The following is a 24,166-nucleotide window of genomic DNA, read 5'->3' as shown; positions in this document are numbered from 1 at the left end:
GAATCAATCAATTAAATAGCTATTAGTACAAAAACTTTTAGCGTAAAATGCTCAGCTCGATAACTGCCAGTGGCGTCGTAGTATGTGGCGTTCTGAGCGCGACACCGAAGTCGATATCAAGGGTATAATTTCACAAAACTATTGGCATTTTGCACATACGCGGGGAACACGAGTATCGATTATATATGTGTATATATTTTCAGTGATCCGATATATAAGGAACGAATACGACGCACTTGAATTCTGGAGGATTATCCCTCGGAAACCGGTATTTGGACACGTCGAGTGACTGAGAAGACGGAGCTATACTGATTGGAAGATATAGCAGTACACTCGCGAACTTGCAGGATTCCACCAAATCATTGACGGTTGCAACAAAAACTGCAAAAATTAAAGTGAAGCCTCACAATTTGCTCTTCGTTTTGGCCGCGATTGTATTTGCGTAGCGACTGGACATGTTTGCGACATCCGCAATGTGCATATTGCGAATAGCTAGACACGACCACCAACCCTGCATGATATCTGATAAAAGGACGGACAACATCAATCCCCGACCGCATGGTAAGACCCGCTTTATCCCACTGGCGCCGAGGTGCTCTAGAAAGTACACAACTCACGCGCAACGAAGTTTCGAGTTTGCCACATTGGTGGTACTTAAAGATATACCTCAAAGCTGTTCATGCGACAACATCGGCGCTTTGCAATACATAGCCTCGTCTGGGATATTTGCGACAGCAGTGGAGCTGGTGATCATGCCATCAGGAAAATCCGAAGATGGTTGAACGAGCTGAATCTCTGGCAAAGTCGGTAGTTGCCTAGTTATGAAGTGAGAAAATCTGGAAATAAACGCGAGAGTGTGGGTTGAGGAATTCTTGTGCCAAAAGGGTGAATAGCCCAAGCGGTAATGCTGCGAGCGGGCAGGAAAGAAGCTGAAAGCGGATATAATGCAACAGAAGAGTACGGTTGTATCAAAGATATCACAGCAATGCTGTAACGGAGAAAATGTTGGAAAGAAAGCAACGTGTTGGGAAAAGCTCTGGTGAGAGGAAAGTTATAAGCAGTGCTTGGGTCATGTGCTTTCTTTGTTATCGCCAATATCCGACCACTCAGTCGCTGGCCGGCTTAAGCTTCATCAAAGGTCACAAAAGCCTTACAAAGTCATCTTCCTTTCCTTTGCCATCATCTCGCAAAGGTATTTCCAAAGGTTCCTCAAAGATCTGGCTATTTTGCCCCAGCTTTGACCCTTTCATTTCGCATTTCTCACTCGTCCCATCATGTCTTGGAAACTGGGATCGTCCAAAAGTATGTCTTTGTCTTTCTAATCTCCTTACGATCTCGTTTCTCTTCTGTTTGATGCTTATATCGTATTCTCAGAGGCAAAGGACACCAAAGAAAATGGCGTCGTCTCTCGATCTGTCACTCCAATACCATCCCGCCCTACAACTCCCAGACCACCCAATGGAGTCGATCAGCAGAACGACTTCCGCTCTGGTATGCTTACAATCCGCATCTTCTCCGGTAAGTCACCACCTTTGCATAATAATTCTCGTGAGATTGACGAGACTATAGGTCGTGGTCTTGCTCTTGCACCTGGCGTGCAGGTCCCAGATGTGATTCAAAAAGCCCTAGAAGCCGCTCCTTCACGTCGGTCGACAAGTAATCGGGAGAGCATGCAAAGAAGGCGTAACTGGTGGCTACCTTATGTCGTCCTTGAATTCGATAAAAACGAAATCTTAATTGACGCCATGGGTGGCGATCTGTCAAGTCCGGTCTGGAACTACAGGGCAGACTTGTAAGCGATATAATCACGCTACACTCCCTTGAACCTCTTCTAAATCGTCTTGTTTATTAACCAGCGATGTGTCTCGTACATCGAACATATCCGTTTCTGCCTATCTACGGACCGCAGCTGCAGTCCAGGGTCAGGATGACATGGGTAATGATCTCTTGATTGCTCGAGTAGATCTCACACCTGTTCTGGATGGCCATGTAATCTATCTGCCTTTACACTCTTGCGTTCTTCACTCATTCCTCCTTAGCATGCATCAGATCAGTGGTATGGCGCCACTGCCGGCGCGGGCTCTTTCCACTTAAAAATCGACTTCAAACCCATTCGAAACGAGTCGCTCACAATAGAGGCATTCGATTTACTCAAGGTGATCGGTAAAGGAAGTTTTGGCAAAGTGATGCAAGTTCGCAAGAAGGATACACAGCGGATCTATGCTCTCAAAACAATTCGCAAAGCGCATATCGCATCACGGCCCGGTGAAATCACGCATATATTGGCGGAGCGTACTGTCCTGGCGCTGGTGAACAATCCATTCATCGTGCCGCTCAAGTTTTCGTTTCAAAACCCTGACAAACTCTATCTTGTGATGTCTTTCGGTTTGTATACGCGTTATCTATCAACTTGTATCGAAATATCTTATAATTGTGTGTTATTAGTAAACGGTGGAGAGCTGTTCTATCATCTGCAGCGAGAAGGAAAATTTGATCAGGATCGGAGTCGATTCTATGCAGCTGAGTTGCTTTGTGCTTTGGAACATTTACACGGTTTCAATGTTGTCTATCGGTGCGTAGCCATCGCTAAAGTACGATCTCATATACTGATGTGGTCTATCAGTGACCTTAAACCCGAAAACATTTTGCTGGATTACACTGGACACATAGCTCTTTGTGATTTCGGTCAGTGCCGTTATATTGTCTATAAAGCCTTCGATGTAACATGAAATATTATTTCCTAGGTCTTTGCAAACTAAACATGTCGGAGACGGAAAAAACCAATAGTATGTATTTTTCGCTGCGGTAGTACTCTTATTTTTTTTCTGATCTGTTCCTGCACTTAGCATTCTGTGGTACTCCAGAGTATATCGCTCCAGAACTCCTTGAGAGCCAAGGATATACAAAGACCGTTGATTGGTGGACTCTTGGTGTGCTCCTGTATGAGATGATGGTATGTGTTTTGTGGTATTTTACGCGATGCACTGATACTGATCTTCATAGACTGGTCTACCACCGTTTTATGACGAGAACGTCAACACAATGTACCAGAGGATTCTGACAGATCCTCTCAACTTCCCGTCGGATATGCCAGCCGAAGCTCGTAGCGTGATGACAGGATTGCTGCAGCGTGATCCTGCCAGGCGGCTTGGTGCTAATGGTGGCGAGGAGATCAAACGTCACCCATTCTTTGCCAAATACGTTGATTGGAATAGGTATGGGAAAACATCAATATCTCTTCGCATTAGAATTCCTAACCTGTCATCTATAGGCTTCTAGCCAAGAAGATCCAGCCTCCGTTTAAGCCCAGTGTGGTATGTTCCTTTGACTTCGCCTTTACTGTGTGACTGTGGTGTTGATGTTTTCCATCAGGAATCTGTGCTTGATGTGGCCAACTTTGATCCCGATTTTACCAATGAAGAAGCCCAAGATTCAGTGGTTGAAGACTCCCATCTCTCCGAAACCGTTCAGGACCAATTCAAAGGATTCACCTACAACCCTGCCAACGAACATCTCAGCGAGAGTGTTAGCTATAGCAACATGGGTTGAAGCTGACTCTTTAGAACCTTCATCGTCCCTCATCTCGTCCCTCTCCCCTGCGCTGTGCGTCTGGTGAAATACCGAAAACCTCCTCTTAGTTCTTTCGATGTATCCTCTTCCACGTTTTTGCGCATATGCTGTTTACCCTTATTTTTCACCGGGTTTCATGCTGTTGGTCTTGTTTGCACCAGTTAGCTATAGACGTTGTAGCTTACCTGTGTACAGTCTCGTCTGTGTTTTTAAATGAGCGTGGACAATTTGTCGACTTTCTTTTACATACAAATTTTCGTCCTGACCAGAAACTGTATCCGTGTTTGTTCGGTTTCGAATTATATATTCATCTGTATACTTGTGTTTTTGCGGCGAATCAAAGACTCCGTGGGGTTTGTAGCTTTTTGTTGTTAGTGGATAGTAGAACATAGTCTGGCTGAACTTCAGGGAACGCACTATACCTTGAAAAAAAAATCAAGCAATTGTTTTCCTGCGGACGTGACCTCCATCGAATAACGTACACTTTCATTTATCGTCAATAGAGGCAGCGCGAGAAAATGGTATACAAAACACGTCATTAAGGTTGAACATTTCTACGATATCCTTCAAAATCTAAATCGCATCGAACGCTTGGACGAAGTGCATACCCCACCATCGGTCCATGCACCAGCTAAGATACGCTATCAGTCGTCGCATTGCTTTCGAACAGCATAAAGCAGCATACCTGATCCTCCAGGAGTGTCTCCCTGGGTCCACCATTTAGCAGTCCAGAGGTGACCATCTGAGATGGTCAAAAGTTAGTTCAGAATTGGATATAGCTGGAAATGGATGGGGATTTACTGTACGTAGCAGTTTGTCCCACGGTATACACAGTCTGCACGATTAGGATTGTGAGTCGTGATGTACAAGGGAATGGAGAGAAAGTACTTACTCCGGAACCCCAGGCACCAACCCCAGCGCAACTACCTGATCCCGATGGGGAGGTGGGTGTTGAAGAAGCTGTAGATGTCTGAGTTGCGGTTGTCGATGTAGAGGAACTCGATCCATCCATGTTGTTACGAATATTGTCCCATTTACTGCTGGGATAACTGTGGGATGTGATTAGCATCAATGATATGAAGAAAGTGCTTGAGTACGAACTTTATGTGGTTCTGAAGAAGATCACACTCAGTATCTCGAAATATAGGTACACGACAGATGAACTTGCCTGTGTTTGGTCCAAAGAGCTATACACACCCGCAGCCGTGGCAACGAGAGAAGTCGAACCAGTGCTATCAGTCGAGAGCTACATAGAAAAGATGATACAATTGAATGAATCAGCAGATATCCGTAGCATGACAGTCCAAAATAACTCACATCCCAGAACATGGTACCTGCCAGATTGTTAGACACAACATAGTCGGCCTTTATTTTCACGATGTCCGGCACATCGTAAGACACGAGCTCTTTCTTGGTAGAATCGTAAGAATAGCTTGTTACATCTGTAGTGTTCTCGAAGACTTGTGCTCCCGCAAGTGGGAGATCTTTATAAGAGTAGATACCAGCTTGAATGGTACCAGGACCAATCTAAAAGATGTTTAGCAGGTGAAGTGAGAACGCTTATAAGGAAGCCATACTCCACTATATGGGTCTCCAATGCCGTTCGTATCCTCGAAAGCACGTCCATAAAGCGGAATACCTGAAAAACAGTGAGCAGATGAGTTTACTTTCTTTCTATATTAACATTACCCATGTTGATTTTGCTTGCAGTTGCACCGCTTGCAAGGTAATGTTTGATAGCGGCATCAGTGCTGACATTAGTACGAGATCCGCCGTACAAATTAGCTTGGTTATCCGCCTGGGGGGATGGATAATTAATAATGTATCCTCTCATGTTTGTAGGATAACATACCCAGGTAAGCCAGGAACCAGCATAATCGTAAGACTAGAAGAGATTACTTAGATGAATTTCCAGAGTGCTGTGGCAGGATTCATTACCATCAAGTTCCAATAGGACAATGCCTGATCCATCTGAGGAACGACGTAATATGCATAATTTGGTGCACCAGCAGAAACTGCGGCCTGAGTATGGGGACATGCTGTGAGCTTTACGGGAAGGGGATTGTTTCAAAGACGACCGACGTACAGTAAGCTCGTATGGAACCGTATCACCATTCGAAGTCTCCAGCTGGCTGAATGCTGTTCGTAAGGCTGTCAAGAGATCCGCAAAACCTTGACCCTCAGCAGAATTAGACGGATATTCGAAATCAAGATCGCTGATCGCCAGTAATAATATAACATGAGTATGTGTGCGCGTGAGTAAAGATTTTGAGACTCACATGCCGTCAAATCCATAGTCCTTGATGAGTTGGACTGCGCTCGACACGAAAGTAGCTCGACTGGTAGCGTCAGTAACGAAAGAGAAGTGACCAGCTTGCGAATAAGTCCAGCCACCAATAGACAGAAGAACCTTCAAATTCCTGGATCATTGAGTATTAGCGTGATTCTGGGAATGAATGTCTTCGGGCCATTTATACCTATTAGCGAGCTTAAGGAGGTAAAGCTAAGATATTACACATATAAGCACATGACAGGTTTCGAAATGACAGATTACGAAGTACCTGTTTCAAACAACCATACAGGTTGTTTCCAGCTTCGCTCCATGAATCTCCAGGGTAATGTTTCTGCGGAACAGATTTAAAAGAAACATACTGGTTAAACGCAAGCACGACTTACCTGTTCATCAGCGTAACTGTCAGTCAAGGAGATGGTTCCAGTAGAAGAAGAAACATCGGCGAAGGCGTAGAGTATGTGCGTAAGATCTGATGGAGTAATATTGGTAGGCTCTGTTGATATTCAAAGTTAGATAGGAAGCTGATACTGGGTAAATGTTGTTCTTACGGAAATTGGCGCCATAGATACCCCTTTGAAACCATATCTCAGAGACTTCTCAGTGAAATGCACAATGAATGCCTTACCAGTTTGTGAAGTAAGCAGCTTGTACGTGACTATTAGCTCTTTTGTGCACGATCTGGGGAGACACCTGGACTGTCTCTACTTGACTGGGGGTATTTTTATAACCCTCAGGCCGTCGCATAACTTGAGTAGCATCCACAGCTGAAGAAATGGTGAATATGGCTACGAGAAGCAAGAGGATGGATCTGAACGGAGAGTGCGGGGTAAAGGATGTGGAAACCATGATTGCCTCGTTGCTTCTGGAATCGCAGGGGGCTCCGACTAATACAGTGCCAGAATGATCCTCTATTTGTACCTTAAGAGAGAGTGATGTCTAAGCAAGGGGGATCACTGTATATTCCATTTTGTGGTGACTCTGAGACTAGTGATGGTGCGAAACACCTTGTGGATCTTAGAGAAACCGCACGGCTGTTCAAAGTTTAACAGTCGTAAACCCCTGGACAGACGGTATCATCCTCTAAGGGAAGAACGCGTCTATCAACGTATCAACGAGAAGGGGTTAATCATGCGGGCCCATGTCCTGAAAAGATTGACGACGCATGGAAGCTATTATGAAGCTTCTTGGAACTATAGGACTGGAGCATGAGAGGTTGGTCTTTTGAGCTCCGCGGCGAGTGGTCGACACCGTCTCACCAGAGGCGAAACCTTGCTATCTGTACGCGTGGCACGCGAAAAACAAGGGGCTAGGCAATCCAGGGCAGGGCGGGCCTCCAGGAATACCACAGAGGAGTTGGAACATTCCGACTTGTCAACTTGAAGTCATGGCACGGTGACTATTAGGAAGTACATGTTCTGAGATGACCGATCACAGCGTTATGGGGCCCGGAGAGCTGTCAGAAAGCTGAAGTCAGTTTATCTTCGCTGAAAGTCCGTGCCAAAATAAAGGTACCGTTTTGACCGCATAGTTGTATCTGGAATGGTCACAGTCAATCGTCTTGAACTCCGTCCCCAGACTCAGAGAGCACACGTTGCCACACTCAGTCCTAACTTGCCATCACACATAGTTGTCCTTGGCAAGGGACCTTATACGTGGCAACACTATACCACACGATACTTCTCAATGATCCCAGCGCTCGATGGTAGTCACGGTGCAAGAGCAAGAAATGGACCGGCATCATGATTTTCGGACCTCATTCCCGGTCATCGGCAGAAACTGAATGCAGCAGAACCGCATCAGAGCAAACTTGAAAGCTTGGGCAGCCCATTGCATAAAGAGGCTAATCAGGAGAATTGGTACCATGTCATTTAAATAGATGATTTCCGTAGTGAAGACATGAAGACATGGATGAAGAAGCATGGCACGAAATCAGATTGGAGCGCTGGCAGGATGGAATCAGGTGGATACACCGTGACAGCGATCAAGAATACCGCCTCCACCAGTTTAAAGGAATGTCGGGTTGAAGCTACGCTCCGAGTATCTTGTTGGGCTAATAGAAGAAGAAAAAGATATTTTTGAACAGGTTTGTAGATGCGGGACGATAGAGGAGCAAGGACAAGAATGCAGCAAAACGAAGAAAACGACAACACAAAAGACAATAGTGATTGGATGGAGCGATATACGTGGTGGAAGTCGGTGCTAGGGATGTCAAAGGAAGTTACAAAGGAATTTGGTAATTGTAAATAATACCAACGAAGAATTAAAAGGGTGAATAAATAGGGCAGAAGATGACAGGCGGCATTCTTGTCAGTCCTTTCAGTGATTTATCGTAACCGTCCGCGAATTGAGTGTGAAAAAACATGTCGAGATCATCAGCATCGCTACCCGCGTTACAACAGCGCATCTCAGTAGACAGTACCATTCCCAGAGGTGGGTAGCCTAAATTAACGCAGGATAACATAGATAGTTCCATATTGACATTAGCAAGTGAGAATTATATATACACATTGACACCACTTCACCTTGATGCCTCTCCCCCGTCTCCCCTCAACATGCAACACACCTCATTCTGCCGACACTTCTCCACCCAACTCCGTATAGATGAACAATATTCAGTGTTACACATCCACGTATATGAGCACAGGCTCTCCGATACCCTCGATCTCCGGAATTACACACTTGAGGTCAAACGCTTTTGCGAGCACGATCTTGAAGATCTTTTGAACGTTTATTGAAGCAGATGTAGAGCAGAATATCAATGATGCATGCATAGCCCGTGCAAATCGTTTGGCCTCAATATGCAAAGTCAGAAGAGTATACATAGGTGAAGTAATATGTTGACATACCTGCTTAGTGATTTCCTCTTGCTCGTCTCTTGGAAATGTTGCAAACGTATCAAATTTTGTCCCGATCAGAAAAGGTATAGCAGTCTGTGAAAGGAAGAGGTCAGTATTAGTGACTCACATGGAGCTATCAGCTTCATTTGACGATCGATATCATGTCTTAGTACAACAAGTAGAAGCACCCATTCCCATCAACCAAACCAATGTTTGCCAGTAACGTGTGTGATTAAGAAAACAAGCGAGCGGCCATAGTGCTATGCAGGACTCTCGAGACGAATTTGCAATTGCTTACCTTGTTAAAACCTCGTGCTTGTCGATACCACTCTTTTACCGAATTGAGGGTCGATTTTCGAGAGAGGTCGAACATGAATAGAATAGCGACAGCATCATTGCAGACTAGCGGTAGCATATTGACGAACTCTCGCTGACCACCCAGATCCCATATCGAGAAAGTGATGGTTGTCCGCCGGACGGAGATGGTTTTCTCCATGAAATTGACGCCTTGAGGCATAAATGGTTGGTTCAAACGATAGCTATGCTAGGTAAAAAAAAAGAATACGAAGCACATACCTAGCGTCTGGATGTAGTCTTCATCAAAACTGCCCTCTACATATTTGACCATGAGACTCGTCTTGCCTATCTGCGAATCTCCAACCATGCCAACTTTGATGACCACACTGTTCTTTTCTTCGTTGTTTTCCAGCAAGGGATGGGGGTTTTGACCACTAGGCCCGGCTGTTGCTGAAGATGGCGTTGAAGTGGAGGAAGAAGCTGAGGTGGACATGATGGGTTGACGTAGTTACAAAATCCACACGAATTGGCACGAATGAACGGTGCTGGTGATTCTAAGGCTTCGAGTTCTTCGAGAACAACGGGTATCAAGTTGGAAGATTAGACTTAATCAAAAGAAATCTGAAGAAAAAAGGTATGAAAAGATGGAAAAGAGGGACACGTTCTGTAGTGCAGTGGCGAGATGTTCGATAAGCGCTCTGTTGCGAGTAACCAGCCCACGCTCAGCGAAAAGAACGATACCGAAGCGTGAGCGATACAGTAGGGTGCGTCGTCGTACGTCAACTGCCGTAGCAAGACAGGAACAGAGAGTTTGGAATGAACAGCGGACTGGTCACTGCAAGGATGGATCGCGCGTTCACAGGCTCGGCAATTTACAGCCCGAACAACAGTCAACAATATACAGCTTACTCACAAACGCATCTTACTTGTAGTGCAATAGCCATCTTGCTATTTAATTTTGAGTGGTAAGAAAATGCTAGCGTATACATAACGGTTCGACATGCCAAGTCATACAACGAGCCCAGCAGCATAGACCACGCGAAGGAAACATACAGGTAGACTCGATCGGTACGTATACCTATCATAGTAATAGCGCTAAATATCACGATAACAGTTCCATGTCAGTGCCAAGTCGCGAGAGGTTCATATCACCCGTGACAAGAGCCATAAGATAACTGATATCTTACATTGCCATGTTCGTGCGGATTAGACGATTCGCTTTTGCATCTGAAGCAACATTGATCCGGACGTGGTAGAGGGGTGGCTGGTATCTTGATAAAAGACACCCTAACCAAAGTACGAATTCGTTTGGTTGATGGGGCTACGATTCTGAAACATTGAGACCTAGAAATGATAGTCCCCAATGAAAAACAGGTGTATCGGGGTTTGAAAGAAAATACATGGTGTTTGATGGTTATTCTGAGCGCCCGGGTAGCAGAGCGGAAAGCTTTGCATGTCAGGACTTGACGGTGATAAGCTTATTATCTGTTTTCTTTGCTCCCCACTGCCACGAACTCCCCATCGGAAATTTTGTTGCCACAATCAGCTGCAGGCCGGATTGCTTGTCGTTGTTTCCCATTGGCGTCTAAATCTAATACGACCAAACAAACAGCGCATCCAGTCATGATGCAGGTCTGTAATACTCTGTATCGGTGACCGCGAGTCTGCGACAATGCAAGATAGTATCAATATCGATACCGCATTGTATAACACGAAACTCGATACTGTGAATCTGAGTCGATATCTCCATCAATGATAGCGTTCATTGCGGATTTTTATCGCGACAACACAGACTTCAGGTCTCTGGCACCACACTGACGGACCGCTTTAGTCTGAAGGAGCACTATACAGGGAAGCTCATCACTGACGCCTATTTTTTGCGGAGCATAGCGCGTAATTCACCCGATACAGTTTAGAGTTCTAGCTATTCGCGCAGAGAGACTACAATTGCACACATGGTTCTTCGTCCAACGACAAAGTAACAGGCGAGAAGACAGATGATGACATGTGATTTGTATTGTTTATTCTCCTTTTATTCCTTTCCAATACATGGCACATCTCGTTCTAGGCGGCTGCATTCTTTCACATCCGTTCTGCTGAGTTCAAGGACATTGGTCGGGACAAGGTCGGAATCATATGGCCAGGTTGAAGGGAGGTGCCTCGTTGAACCATCCTTTCCGAGTGAGTCGATCAATGTAATTCCTCACTGAATATTGCATTTAATATACGACTCATCCTCGGTCTTTTATTTCTAGCCCTCGTTGACTTATCTGACGTACTAGCTGGGCATCAAAAGGTCACAAGCATGAATGCGTTACCGATTTGTTTCCGTCTTTAACGAACGCATGCTCTTGATCTCTCCGCAAACGTCAGAACCGCAATTGTGATATCACAGTCAGATCACCTTGGCACAATATTCCAAAAGGGCATAGGATTTCAAAGGTGTTCCTAAGTATCAGCGGAAATTCTTCGCTCATATTGGGGTGGAAAAACTTCCAATAAATACGAGGCCTCTCTCTGACCTTCGGTATCGTCTCATACCGATATCACCATGGTGCTCTCGTTCTTATTGCTGAGTGTTCTCAGTATATCTGGGTCTGGTAAGTCACTCGTGTTGTCAGAACAATTACACGTTGACCGAGTTAGATACTTGTAGTGCTCGCCCAGAGTTCTTCTGGCTACACTGATTCAGGAAATGGTTTCGTTTTTCAAGGCTACACCGACCCGGTATATGATGTCACTTATGGCCTTGTATTCCCCCCACTTGTCACCACTGGAACGAATTCTACCGAATTTATTGGTGAAATTGTTGCACCTATCGGAGCTCAATGGATCGGACTATCACTAGGCGGTGCTATGCTCGACAGCTTGTTGCTAGTCGCATGGCCCAACATCAACTCAGTTGTGTTTTCGTCTCGTTATACAACGTAGGAACTTCACAAATTTCTTCAACTTTGCATTATTGATATTCGCTTGCAGACAATATGTCCTGCCTACGTTCGTATCTTAGCCTGATAGGCAGAAATAGACCTGTATGACTCATTGCATTGCAGCGCTTATACAGGTCCTATCATCACCAGCCTTCCATCTACCACTGTCAACTCAACTCATTGGAAATGGGTGTTCCGATGCCAGAATTGTACCAGTATGTCGACTTTGCTTTGCTTTGCTTTGATATTAGTTTACTCACCCGGGCATATTCAGGTTGGCAAGGTGGAAGCATTAACTTGGGAGGGTCAAGCGCACTGGCTTGGGCATACTCCAATGTTGCTGTGAATGATCCTTCTGATCCTCAAAGTAGCTTCCAGGAGCACACTGATTGTGAGCATACTATCATTTCGACATCATCAGTGTTTTGATCATATCACCTTCAGTTGGATTTTTCGGAGAAAACTTTGCTGCGGCACACAGCTCGAATTATAACAATTATCTCAACGGAGACCCAGGGACGACGAGCTCTGTTCCCACTAGCACTTCTACCGTAGTATCTAGTACAACAACTTTAACTAGTCCCACTACTACTGTAAGTAATCATTTCTCAGAATGCATCAGTGTATCTGATACTTTGAATATCAGGCAACTCCTTACGACTACATCGTAGTTGGTGCCGGTCCAGGGGGTATAATAGCAGCAGATCGTCTTTCTGAAGCCGGTAAAAAGGTTCTTCTACTAGAACGCGGAGGACCGAGTACTGGGGAAACTGGTGGAACATATGACGCTGTCTGGGCCGAAGGCACTAATGTAAGCATAATCCGTACGGTTCTAATGCTCCAAATGTTGATGTTATACCGTCCAGCTGACTAAATTCGATATCCCCGGATTATTTGAGTCCATGTTCACTGATTCTAATCCGTGGTATTGGTGTAAAGGTAATTATACCGCAATTTGGCGGTCTCGACGCGTTCTGATGATATTTATGTTTAGACATCACTGTTTTCGCTGGATGCTTGCTCGGAGGCGGTACTTCGATCAATGGGGCGTACGTATCCGGTGACACTGTTTCTGTATAAGGGCAATGTTGATCATATCTTTAGCCTGTACTGGTTGCCGCAAGACTCTGATTTCTCGACTAGCGTTGGTTGGCCAAGCAGCTGGGGAAATCACCAGCCGTACACAAATAAAATGGCTGCTCGTCTTCCCAGTACAGATCATCCATCAACGGATGGGTTGCGTTATTTGGAGCAATCAGCTACAGTTACGGCTCAACTTCTCAATGGTCAAGGGTATCGCAATATCACTATAAACGATGACCCTAACTCGAAAGATCACTCGTATGGTAACAGCGCTTTTGATGTAAGGAGCTGTTCTTACTTTTAAGGTAAATGGTATTGACTATTTCTGAGTAGTTCATAAATGGCAAACGAGGTGGCCCTGTTGCAACGTATCTCCAGACAGCACTAGCTCGTTCAAATTTTGTATACAAAGATCACACCTTGGTGTCGAATGTCGTCCGCAATGGATCTCAAATCACGGGTGTGCAGACGAACGATTCGTCTCTTGGGCCTAATGGTGTTGTGCCTCTTACACCCAACGGACGTGTGATCTTATCAGCAGGGTCTTATGGTTCACCTCGCATCTTGTTCCAGAGTGGCATTGGTCCCGCAGATATGATTGCTCTAGTAGAAGGTAGTCCGACCGCAGCTGCTAATTTGCCACCATCAAGCCAGTACATAGACCTCCCTGTTGGATACAATGTGTCTGATAACCCTTCTATTAACGTAAGTGCCTGTGTGTTTAGACTGTGATTTTTCTCATTGCTTTTTCTAGTTTGTTTTCACACACCCTAGTATCGATGCTTATGACAACTGGGCGGATGTGTGGACTGATCCTCGTCCCGCTGATGCGGTACAATATTTGAAAGATCAATCTGGAGTATTTGCAGGTGCCTCACCAAAGTAAGTTATTTAAATATTCTGAGACTTGATTTGATGTCGTGACTGAAACCTTTCATTTTCAGACTTAACTTTTGGCGCTCCTACACTGGCACTGACGACAAGCAACGATGGGTGTGTTTTGCTTCTGCTTGTATACCTATACCCTCTGTCTCTCAACCACCCGACAACTATAGATGCAAGGGACTGTTCGACCTGGCGCCTCCGCTGTCAATACAACTTATGCTTACAATGATAGGTGAGCCGATATTGTCTGACGATCCGGAGTCGAAGGCGTTTAAATACTGTTCAGTCAAATATTCACAATTACTACCTACCTGTAAGAAAAGTGAACAAGGACGCGATCTGGGTTGCTGAACTTTATCTTGATTAGATCCCAAGGAGTGACTTCTCGTGGACGGATTGGCATCAACGCAGCTCTGACTGGACTGCCTCTAGTCAATCCATGGTTTACCGATCCTGTTGACAAGTCCACCCTAATAACTGCGCTCAATGATATTGTTTCAAATATCAATACTGGTGCGCAAACCATTCTCACTTTTTAGTGTTAATTGATTTATGAACTCTCTGAATCCAGTCCCTGGACTCACATTAATTACACCAGATAATCAAACTACGATTACTGACTACGGTATATCATCCTAGTCTACTCCTCGTGAACAATCTGGCTGATATATACTGTCAGTTAACAGCTACGATCCTGTAAGTAATTTTGCAGCAAGAGTATTATTTTCGTTTTTTACTCTGCTTCATAGGGGTCGCTAGATTCAAATCATTGGGTGGGATCAAACAGCATAGGCTCAGTGGTTGATTCCAATACAAAAGTCTTCAGTACGAACAATTTGGTGAGGAAAACAAGTCCGATCCTAAGCAAAACTTTACTTAATGTATGGTGTAGTTTGTTGTTGACGCCTCTATCATTCCTTCACTGCCAACGGGAAATCCTCATGGAACACTTATGTCTGCTGCAGAGCAAGCTGCTGCAAAGATTTTGGCACTAGCCGGAGGTCCCTAAATAATAGGATATGTTGCTTGTGTCTATTCAGGACTTGAATACATTAGCTTGTATTAGTGCTACCCTCGGAAAATGCTGTTCAGGTGGTTATGAAGGTCTCATGCCTCTGATTGCAGGCCTGGTAACCTGATGGTACGAGGAATATTACATTGCCGTTTTGTTGAACACGAGGTCATTGCCCGAGTATGACAAAGGTAAGTGCCTTGTCCAAGTGCTTTCCCAGAGTGCTTCGATGTTTCTGGCTATTGAACTATTACATTCTTGGTCTTCTTGTTTCTATTTACCTTGATGTATCCATTGTACTAATTGATGCCAACAAGTCGCGGGTGTAAGCATCTCCCCAATTACTTTCCGCTTGTAATAGGTGTGCTGCCTTGGTTTTCTCTGCATATATTCTACAATGGTGGGTTTTCATGATATTGCAGTAAAGCCCCGTTGATATAGTTTTGCGTCGGGATGTAGGCTTGGTTCCTGGGCGTCAATAGAACCCCTCTTGCTCATCTGACTAGGACTTCTTCTGTTACATACTCAGTCTTTCTCGGACCCCCCAATGCACTCTTGTGTCATTGCTCTATCACAATGGTACTCCCGCTTTTACTGCTGAGCTTTGTGGCTATATCAAGTCCTGGCGAGTTGCTCTTCTAATCAGCGCAATTTTATGTTAATCAGCTTGTACATGTCATGCACGTAGTACTGGCACAGAGCTCTTCAAGCTACACCGACTCAGGAAATGGCTTCGTTTTTCAAGGCTACACGGACCCGGTATACAATGTCACTTATGGTTTTGTATTACCCCCACTTGTCACTACTGGAACCAACTCTACGGAGTTTATTGGTGAAATCGTTGCACCTCTTGACGCTCAATGGATTGGTCTATCGTTAGGTGGTGCTATGCTCAACAGCTTGTTGCTAGTTGCATGGCCCAATGCCAACTCGGTCGTGTTTTCATCTCGTTATGCAACGTAGGAACTTCACAGCTTTTCTTTAGCTAAGCACTAATATTTGCTTACAGACAATATGCCCTGCCTACGTTCGTACCTTAACCTAACAGGCCAAAATGTACTTCTGTGACTCATCCCAATGCAGCGCTTATACAGGTCCTATAATAACCAGTCTTCCATCTACCACTGTCAATTCAACTCATTGGAAATGGGTGTTCCGATGTCAGAACTGTACCAGTATGTCTATATTGCCTCCAATTGATATTACCTAACCAAACATCCAAGGCTGGGAAGGCGGGAGTTTTGATTTGGGAGGGGCGAGCACATTGGCTTGGGCATACTCCGATGTTGTTGTTGCTGATCCTTCTGATGCTCAGAGCAGTTTCCAGGAGCACACCGATTGTGAGTATACTGTCATTTTTGACATTACGAGCACTATTCTGACTATACTATATCATATTCATATTTAGTTGGATTCTTTGGAGAGGATTTTGCAGTAGCGCATAACAGAAATTATGGCAGTTATCTCAACGGAAGTCCAGGGACAACGGGTATATTACCCACTAGCACTTATAGTGCAACATCTAGTACAACAGCTTTGCCAGGTTCCACTGTTATTGTAAGCAACCGTCTCCGAAAATGCACCAGCATATCTGACTCTTTTTTGAACAGGCCACCCCGTATGACTACATCATAGTTGGTGCTGGTCCAGGTGGTATAATTGCTGCAGATCGCCTCTCTGAAGCTGGGAAAAAGGTTCTCCTATTGGAACGAGGGGGACCCAGTACCGGAGAAACTGGTGGAACATACAATGCCCCTTGGGCTGAAGGAACTAATGTGAGTGTCCTCGCTACACTTGAAGCTTGATCTGATGTTATGTGAGCCAGCTAACTAAATTTGACATCCCTGGGTTGTACGAATCGATGTTTAGTGATCCTAATCCGTGGTATTGGTGCAAAGGTAACAATCATGTCCAAGGCTCCTGTACCCAATTCATTCTCAATATATACACCTTCAGATATTACAGTTTACGCAGGATGCCTGCTTGGCGGAGGGACTTCTATCAATGGGGCGTGCGTACTGAATGACTAAGTCTCCAGCAGAGAACATCCTTACTAACCATATTTTCCAGTCTATACTGGCTACCCCAAGACTCCGATTTCTCTGTCAGTGTTGGCTGGCCAATCAGCTGGGTCAATCATCAGCCCTACACAAGTAAAATAGCTGCTCGTCTCCCCAGCACGGATCACCCCTCAACGGATGGGTTGCGCTACCTCGAACAATCATATACAGTTACGTCTCAACTTATCAATGGTCAAGGCTATCGCAATGTCACAATAAACAATTACCCCAACTCGAAAGACCATGTTTATGGTTACAGTGCTTTTGATGTAAGGGCTGGTACCTGGTTTGGGTTGATAATGCTGACTTTTCCCGCAGTTTATAGCTGGAAAGCGAGGTGGACCTGTCGCAACGTACCTTCAAACAGCACTTTCCCGCCCAAATTTTGTGTACAGAGATTATACCTTAGTTTCTAGTGTTGTCCGCAACAGGTCACAAATTACAGGCGTGCAGACGAATGACTCGTCTTTAGGGCCTAACGGTGTCGTACCTCTTACACACAAGGGACGTGTGATTTTATCCGCCGGATCTTATGGTTCACCCCGGATTTTATTCCAGAGCGGCATAGGTCCCTCGGATATGATCGCTTTGGTGGAAGGTAATCCGACCACAGCTGCTAATCTGCCACCATCAAGCCAGTACATAGACCTCCCCGTTGGGTATAATGTGTCTGATAACCCTTCTGTCAACGTGAGCACATTGTATATTTATGGTAGTTTTTCCTCACCATTATTCTATAGTTCGTGTTCACGCACCCTGATATTGACGCCTACGACAACTGGGCAAATGTCTGGTCTGACCCTCGTCCCGCTGATGCAGCCCAATACTTGAGAGATCAATCTGGAGTACTTGCGGGTATAACATCAAAGTAAGGAGGTATATTCTCTATGAATCAGTATTTCGTCGTGATAACTTGCTTAAATGACAGACTTAACTTCTGGCGCTCCTACACTGACACAGATGGCAAGCAACGATGGGTACATCCGATCTTCTGGTTGCATATCCCCTGCTTACCAAGTGGCGTAGATGCAAGGTACTGTTCGACCCGGTGCCTCCGTCATCAACACAACTTATGCTTACAACGTCAGGTAAGCTGTTGCTGTTTTGAAATTGCTGATAATATTGAATTCCTTTTCAGTCAAACATTCACGATCACCACTTATCTGTAAGATTAATATGTAAGATCCGGAGTGCATTTTAATGTTCTTAATAATTCAATTAGATCTCAAGGAGTAACTTCTCGTGGACGCATAGGCATCAATGCAGCTCTGACCGGAATACCTCTGGTCAATCCGTGGTTTACTGATCCTGTTGACAAGTCTACTATAATAACGGCACTTAACGATCTCATTTCAACTGTTAACACCGGTGCGCAAGCCATCCTCACTTTAGATTGATAAGTTGACGAACTTCCTGAATGCAGTCCCTGGACTGACATTGATCACACCAGATAACCAAACAACAATCACTGACTATGGTAAGCCCCTTAGTCACTCACGATATATTGGCTAACATATGTCCTAGTTAACAACTATGATCCTGTAAGTAATCTTGATAGTAGCAGAACGAGTCGTTATCGAATGAATTTCACAGGCTTTGTTGAATTCAAACCATTGGGTAGGGTCGGACTCCATAGGCTCAGTGGTTGACTCCAACACGAAAGTCTTCAAAACGGACAACTTGGTGAAAAAGAAAATTCGATGTCATAAATGAAATTTACTTAATCGATGCTATCTAGTTCATCATTGATGCCTCCATCATTCCTTCGCTGCCAACCGGAAACCCACATGGAACGCTCATGTCCGCCGCAGAGCAAGCAGTCGCGAAAATTTTAGCACTTGCCGGGGGTCCTTAGTTCCAATTGGCAGAGCGTGTTGCTCATGATTTCATTGCTGTACTTCACTTTTTTCTGTCAAAAGCTTTATCTTCGTCCTCATCATGATCATGTGCTGGCTTAATTATAACGCATTAATGGGGTAGTGGTAACCTGGGTCGTTGCCATCGACCCGCCGGGGGTTCGATTCCCTCTTAATGCAATGTGTTTATTTTTTTCGTCTTGTGGAGACGCCCGTCCGCACACCATTGAGCCTGGCCGCTGAGGCTGTTGTAGCGTTGCCAGCAAGAGGTTGTCAACCCGGAGGGTCATTTAGCTACTAGAACGATCAAATTTCACATTCGCATTCTTTTTGGTTACACATTAACCACTGGCACTATATTTCATCCTTATCCCAAATGTCTGTTATCTACAATTATGTCTCTGCTGATGATGTGCTGGATGCACATATGATAGAAATGTCAAGTAAGTGTCTATCTCTCCAGTGCAATTTACGGTTCAAGTCGCACTAAACAACATGATCAGGCTTTCCCTTTGATGAAGCTGCGAGTCTTGAAAAGTTTAGGTATCTTTCCTTCAACTGCATTTTAATCAGTTAGCTGATCGCTTTGATTGAACTTTAACATTTCAAGGAGCCGTCAAGCCCAAGCTCCTGATCTTTTCTTGGGTGCCTACCTCGGCGAGCCGGCTACCAGTTCCCTCACCCTAATAGGCTATGTGTGCTCCACCCTTTCCCCCTCTTTGACATTAACACACAGTTCAATGTTCACTCATGTACCCAACTCATCATCCGTATGCGTGCACGCCGTTGCGATATTGCCTCCATATCGCAGGAAATGTATTGCTTCGAATCTAATGCGTGAATACATCTCGCGTCTGGAGTCTGCTTGTGCAGAGGGATCTGTATCTTATAAGCAGGTGCTACTTCTCTCACACGAAGACCTCCGTTCCTTTTACAAGAGTGTTGGCTTTGAATTTATTGGAAAGAGCGATGTCCAACATGGCTTGCTGCCCTGGTATGAAATGTGTAAGGTCCTAGACCCAGAACTTGATGTGATGAATAGAACTGTAAATGAAAAGACTCTCAGTCTTTCTGGTAAATGACTGATATATTATTCAAATGTACCTGTAAATGAAAAGACTCTAAAGGAATGTGTAAGTATGTGTTTAACTGTAATAATGATGTTACTATACCTTAGTCTTTCTGGTAAATAACTGAGATGTCTAAGGTAGGATGGGGGCAGGCGACACATGACCGGCCGTCTAAACTCTCACGGTTTCTCACTGCACACTGTGTACAACATATGGTCATAAGGAGTATACAGCCAGCTGATATTTATCAACATGCCGTTTCAATACCATATCTAGCTGTTGGAATTGTCAAGGTCAAAGCCTGGGCCTTGTTAGACAACATTGTGCAATTGAGTGTTGATATGGGCTGGTAGCTCAGTTGGTTAGAGCACCGCCATATATAGGCAGGAGGTTCTGGGTTCAATCCCTGGCTGGTCCAATTTGCTTTTCTGTACTCTCTGAGTCCACTGTGGATTATTACACTAGCAACACTCACATGATCCCACATGTATATTTACCACTGTCCACAAATATAAAGCAAGCCACAAATGCCTCCTACGGTATATGGTGCTTATGTAGCATCCAATGTTTATATCAGTAACATTAGATAGTCATGGAAAACCATAAACAAAAGTCACAACAGACTTACCATATGATTGTCTACCAACCATATGACAATAGATGGATGATCAATGACCACCACATGTATATTGTTGTTGTTGTTGTTGTTGTAAAAATGCAATAGGTACTGGATGGTAGTACAACCCTATCTAGCCTTAGGCCATATAGTGCCAGGGAACTATTCAGAAAATGTATGGTTCATCCCTACCATATGTGTAATCATAGTACAGTGCACTCCAACCATATGTAACTGGATGGTAGTGCAACACTATCCAGCATTAAGCCATATAGTGTGAGGAAGCCGTCCAGTCACTGTATGGTTCATTGCCACCATATGTGTAATCATAGTACAGTGCACTCCAACCATATGTGACTGGATGGTAGTGCAACACATTTTAGCTTTGAGCCATATAGTGTGGGGAAACTATTCAGTCACTGTATGGTTTATTCCTACTATATGTGTCACTGTGGTACAGTACACCATAACTGTTGGTTGTGCAACAATATCCAACATACAATCACATGACCATATTTGCACTGGTGAAGTCGTTGGTTTGAACCATCTTCAAGCACATCTTTTGACTGTACTATTTACTTTTTAGCCTTGCAGATCATGTGACCATTTATGCGCTATTCATATTCAGGCCAATGTTCAGGTCAATATGGCATATATTATCATTATTTTATTGATATTAAAAGTCTGAGTCGGATTGAGATCCTATGCTGGAGTTAGTGTCAGAATTATCAGTGAGGCCCTCTTTTGGACTGTTCTCGCCGGAACTCGATACACCTCTGCTGTGATTAGTTTCATCCCATCCAAACACTTCCTTGTCTTCACCATCCTTTTCATTAATTTTGTGCAGTATCTCCACCGCAGAAATAATAAGATGACAAGTAATATGTTTTTTGGAATTGCTTCCTGGCAAGTGGGTGTATAAACGATCAATGCTCAAACCAAAGTCTTGCATGGTTTTGTACAGGAAATAGCGCAAGCAAGGGGGAATGAGCTGAGATAACATTGTCTCTGTGTTGTTGCCATCAGCATCACTGGCTCGCATATATTTCCAGAGGTAAAAATTGAATAAGACATGATCCTCAGGGCACCCACAGTGTAAGTACCCTGGCAGGCATTCTATGCTGTCGCTTTTTTTTTCATTGAGAGCTTGTGGGTGAGGTGTCCCTGTCACTCATCTTCCACTGTGGCACCTGTCTTGTTGCCATCTTTATGATAGAGGCACATGATATTGGCATGGTTTGTCGTTAGGCAGTGTAGAGCAAGTTCCCGATTTATAAATGCAGCCTCAGGAAGAAAGCTGGGGTCAGTTCGTATTAACGACTGGATTGTGGGATGAATGCTGCGGCGCTTTCCTTGTAAAAATTGCTGGATCTGGTTGTGGCCTCTTCTTTCTTTCTCTGTGAGCGGATATTTAACAAAAACCACTCAACAAGGAGGTATGTGCGCTTACCTTTTATTGGCTCGTCTTTTCTACAACTACTGGCCTCCTTATTTGCTTTTGCTTTCTTGGCTTTCTTGCACTTCCCTCCCATTTTGTCATCTGAATCAACTTCTTTTGCTCTTTTCTTATTTTTTCCCACCTCCTCCTTCAACTTGAGGAGCTCTGCCTTCGTCTTTTCTAATTGCTCTTCAAGCATAGCATGCTCATTTGCTTCCAATTGACCAGGACTTTGCTCGGAAGTTGTAGCCATTAGTCCAACTGAGTCAGGGGGCTGATGTATAGTCTCTTTTTGCACTGGCTGGACTGGTGGGGATTCTGTCGCTGGCTGGACTGATTCCCTATCCGGAAAATGGCTCCATTGGTCAACATGATCCTGGTTTGTTGTCTCTGGTCCTTCGTCCGCACACTCCTGACGCTCGGACCCTGCTTGTCTCTCTGCAGCCTGGATTTTGTGAGCGCTTTCTCTTGCACTGTCACTCGGTGCATGGTCCTCTCCTTCTTCGTGGTCACCTCTTTCTGATTCTCCATGTGTAGGCTGATCCGTGGCATTGTCAATCTCCTTCTCATTTTGCTGCATACCAGTCGCATGCAAGTCCGGATCTGCATTGGTTACAGAAGAATCTGCTGGTCCGGCCGCTAGTAATGTAGTCAGTTACTTTGTCCTTACTTGAGCAAGTTGGCTTGCCTTTGAGGGTGTTGAACCGATCCTTCAATATCCACATGGCTTTCTCCAACGCTGTCTGCTTGGCCTGGACTTTATCAAATGGTCCTATACCAAATCAAACCCATCATCAGAAATGTCACAGGACAATGACTAGATGCTGTACATTTTCCACCTCCTCGCTTCTTTTGGTCAAGATTCTTCTTGATTTCACTAACCTCAGCCTTCTTAGCAACAATATCTCCCCTCAAAGTCTCTATATCCTTCTCCAAGCCTTGCAAGGTAGGGTCTAATGCACCAACAGAACAGGCCCCTTAGTAATGTCTCGTTCCACCCTTCTATAGGCCAACAAATGTACCTTGATTTTTATTTGCAACATTGTCGTCCATTGTGGAGGTGGTAACTGCAGAGAAACTGAATGGTATAAGAGACGAGACACAAAACACACAGAAAACCCAACACACTCAGTCTTTAATAAGGTACCCCACAACACCCATCATAAAATTTTTCCACCGCAAATAAGCACCGCGAGATATCCACCCTTGTACAGTGGACCTCACATGGTTGCTACAGCCTGAATACCAGCATAGTTTAGCACATATATTCTGAATTGCGAATGTGAATACTACTAACCATTGCTCAAACTTTGGTGATATTTGGCGGCACCAGCTCCAGAACACCATTGCCGAAAATGCTATGTGATCCTTGATGCCATGAGTTTTCTCTTCAACCCATGTGCTTATGGAGCTTGGCTGAGGTAGTAGGGTCTGACACTACTACAGTGACAGTGATAAGTGCGAGACATGTAACACAGAAAATAGAACGTACGTGTTTGGTTCCTGGCAGTTGTCAGCTTAAATTTGATCAGAGGAAGGCGTCAAAACGGTGATTGCAGCCCTGACAGCCCTGTGATCAATCATGACTTGTCCAAGTTTTGTATTGGAGTCGCTACTCTGTGACATATTGCATGGATAACTTGTCGGCAAGTTTTGAAATGGTTCCACTTGGCTCCTCTCAAACCTTGCAGACAAAGGAGAGAATGTTAACTGGTCAAGAGCTATGTTGCTATTGTCTCATATCTAGTTCAACAATCTACACCATTCATAAGTTCCAGCACAATGGGAGAAGGGATATATGCGCTGACATGGTACCAAAACACACGAATGCAGTGAGAATCATGCAGTTAAGGGCCTTTACAGGAAGATTGCAAACACTCTGCATCATGGGCCTCGAACGTTTGAGCGCTTGATGCTATTGTCATGGCGATCCCGGTAGTTGCACGTTGCAATTTTTAGCGCATACCAGACTTGTCTGGGGCAACAGCCACTCGATCAACTTGTAGCTGAAACTCAGAAATAGAGACGCGCTATGGAAATTCATGGGTGATGAATCAATGGCATTCAATTATAGTTGTGCAATATATACCTCCAAGCCTCCAAAACTCTTATGCAGCTGCCAGCCAGTGATATTGTTTAGACAGCACAAAAAAGGGATCCTACTGTTTTACGCAATATCCACATGCCTTTCAATAACTTCATCTGGCTGGAGGCGTGCA

General features: G+C 44.5%; 8 protein-coding genes across 8 annotated transcripts; 5 read left to right on the top strand and 3 right to left on the bottom strand.

The window, feature by feature from the left end:
• Positions 1 to 4: 4 nt before the first annotated feature.
• On the top strand, positions 5 to 1,015 carry SERLADRAFT_401092 (uncharacterized protein; the record flags this gene model as incomplete). Its single annotated transcript, XM_007323229.1, has 2 exons — positions 5 to 138; positions 237 to 1,015. A coding segment is annotated over one exon (261 nt), but the record flags the coding sequence as incomplete, so codon positions are not given.
• A 665-nt stretch (positions 1,016 to 1,680) lies between these two features.
• On the top strand, positions 1,681 to 4,031 carry SERLADRAFT_478254 (uncharacterized protein; the record flags this gene model as incomplete). The annotated part of the gene is made up of 10 exons (XM_007323228.1): positions 1,681 to 1,792; positions 1,857 to 1,989; positions 2,040 to 2,385; positions 2,446 to 2,572; positions 2,624 to 2,685; positions 2,745 to 2,786; positions 2,847 to 2,953; positions 3,004 to 3,215; positions 3,272 to 3,314; positions 3,373 to 4,031. 10 exons carry the CDS (start codon positions 1,746 to 1,748, stop codon positions 3,547 to 3,549), a joined length of 1,296 nt encoding a protein of 431 aa, XP_007323290.1.
• A 4-nt stretch (positions 4,032 to 4,035) lies between these two features.
• On the bottom strand, positions 4,036 to 6,745 carry SERLADRAFT_358300 (glycoside hydrolase family 18 protein; the record flags this gene model as incomplete). Its single annotated transcript, XM_007323227.1, has 17 exons — positions 4,036 to 4,201; positions 4,256 to 4,312; positions 4,372 to 4,405; positions 4,463 to 4,619; positions 4,722 to 4,816; positions 4,888 to 5,097; positions 5,148 to 5,209; positions 5,260 to 5,368; positions 5,423 to 5,455; positions 5,509 to 5,592; positions 5,657 to 5,786; positions 5,850 to 5,990; positions 6,048 to 6,073; positions 6,132 to 6,194; positions 6,247 to 6,356; positions 6,412 to 6,434; positions 6,489 to 6,745. The coding sequence occupies 17 exons, from the start codon at positions 6,707 to 6,709 to the stop codon at positions 4,137 to 4,139; spliced, it is 1,620 nt and encodes a 539-aa protein (XP_007323289.1).
• Positions 6,746 to 7,729: 984 nt separating this feature from the next.
• SERLADRAFT_478249 (uncharacterized protein) lies at positions 7,730 to 9,842 on the bottom strand (the record flags this gene model as incomplete). Its single annotated transcript, XM_007323226.1, has 5 exons — positions 7,730 to 8,302; positions 8,386 to 8,655; positions 8,710 to 8,793; positions 8,999 to 9,207; positions 9,277 to 9,842. The coding sequence occupies 4 exons, from the start codon at positions 9,488 to 9,490 to the stop codon at positions 8,482 to 8,484; spliced, it is 681 nt and encodes a 226-aa protein (XP_007323288.1).
• A 1,706-nt stretch (positions 9,843 to 11,548) lies between these two features.
• Positions 11,549 to 15,216, top strand: CDH2 (cellobiose dehydrogenase; the record flags this gene model as incomplete). The annotated part of the gene is made up of 19 exons (XM_007323225.1): positions 11,549 to 11,597; positions 11,654 to 11,924; positions 12,051 to 12,142; positions 12,202 to 12,318; positions 12,372 to 12,520; positions 12,574 to 12,738; positions 12,794 to 12,866; positions 12,922 to 12,976; positions 13,032 to 13,290; positions 13,344 to 13,715; positions 13,765 to 13,892; positions 13,955 to 14,003; positions 14,066 to 14,127; positions 14,182 to 14,208; positions 14,263 to 14,408; positions 14,467 to 14,520; positions 14,575 to 14,591; positions 14,645 to 14,734; positions 14,788 to 15,216. The coding sequence occupies 19 exons, from the start codon at positions 11,549 to 11,551 to the stop codon at positions 14,902 to 14,904; spliced, it is 2,292 nt and encodes a 763-aa protein (XP_007323287.1).
• A 267-nt stretch (positions 15,217 to 15,483) lies between these two features.
• SERLADRAFT_491377 (putative cellobiose dehydrogenase) lies at positions 15,484 to 18,872 on the top strand (the record flags this gene model as incomplete). Its single annotated transcript, XM_007323468.1, has 19 exons — positions 15,484 to 15,532; positions 15,596 to 15,866; positions 15,991 to 16,082; positions 16,131 to 16,247; positions 16,316 to 16,464; positions 16,518 to 16,682; positions 16,733 to 16,805; positions 16,864 to 16,918; positions 16,978 to 17,236; positions 17,286 to 17,657; positions 17,708 to 17,835; positions 17,896 to 17,944; positions 17,994 to 18,055; positions 18,106 to 18,132; positions 18,190 to 18,335; positions 18,391 to 18,444; positions 18,492 to 18,508; positions 18,561 to 18,650; positions 18,706 to 18,872. 19 exons carry the CDS (start codon positions 15,484 to 15,486, stop codon positions 18,820 to 18,822), a joined length of 2,292 nt encoding a protein of 763 aa, XP_007323530.1.
• Positions 18,873 to 19,199: 327 nt separating this feature from the next.
• Positions 19,200 to 19,905, top strand: SERLADRAFT_442676 (uncharacterized protein; the record flags this gene model as incomplete). The annotated part of the gene is made up of 3 exons (XM_007323224.1): positions 19,200 to 19,266; positions 19,327 to 19,366; positions 19,434 to 19,905. 3 exons carry the CDS (start codon positions 19,200 to 19,202, stop codon positions 19,903 to 19,905), a joined length of 579 nt encoding a protein of 192 aa, XP_007323286.1.
• A 1,280-nt stretch (positions 19,906 to 21,185) lies between these two features.
• On the bottom strand, positions 21,186 to 23,991 carry SERLADRAFT_411334 (uncharacterized protein; the record flags this gene model as incomplete). The annotated part of the gene is made up of 8 exons (XM_007323223.1): positions 21,186 to 21,412; positions 21,960 to 22,586; positions 22,618 to 22,704; positions 22,778 to 22,900; positions 22,970 to 23,025; positions 23,245 to 23,384; positions 23,773 to 23,862; positions 23,914 to 23,991. 8 exons carry the CDS (start codon positions 23,989 to 23,991, stop codon positions 21,186 to 21,188), a joined length of 1,428 nt encoding a protein of 475 aa, XP_007323285.1.
• Between the last annotated feature and the right edge of the window lie 175 nt (positions 23,992 to 24,166).

The sequence above is a fragment of the Serpula lacrymans genome, assembly GCF_000218685.1.
Source record: "Serpula lacrymans var. lacrymans S7.9 unplaced genomic scaffold SERLAscaffold_15, whole genome shotgun sequence".
Taxonomy (NCBI): domain Eukaryota; kingdom Fungi; phylum Basidiomycota; class Agaricomycetes; order Boletales; family Serpulaceae; genus Serpula; species Serpula lacrymans.
The sequence above is the reverse complement of the archived record's forward strand: the minus strand, read 5'-3'. Positions and strand labels throughout refer to the sequence as shown.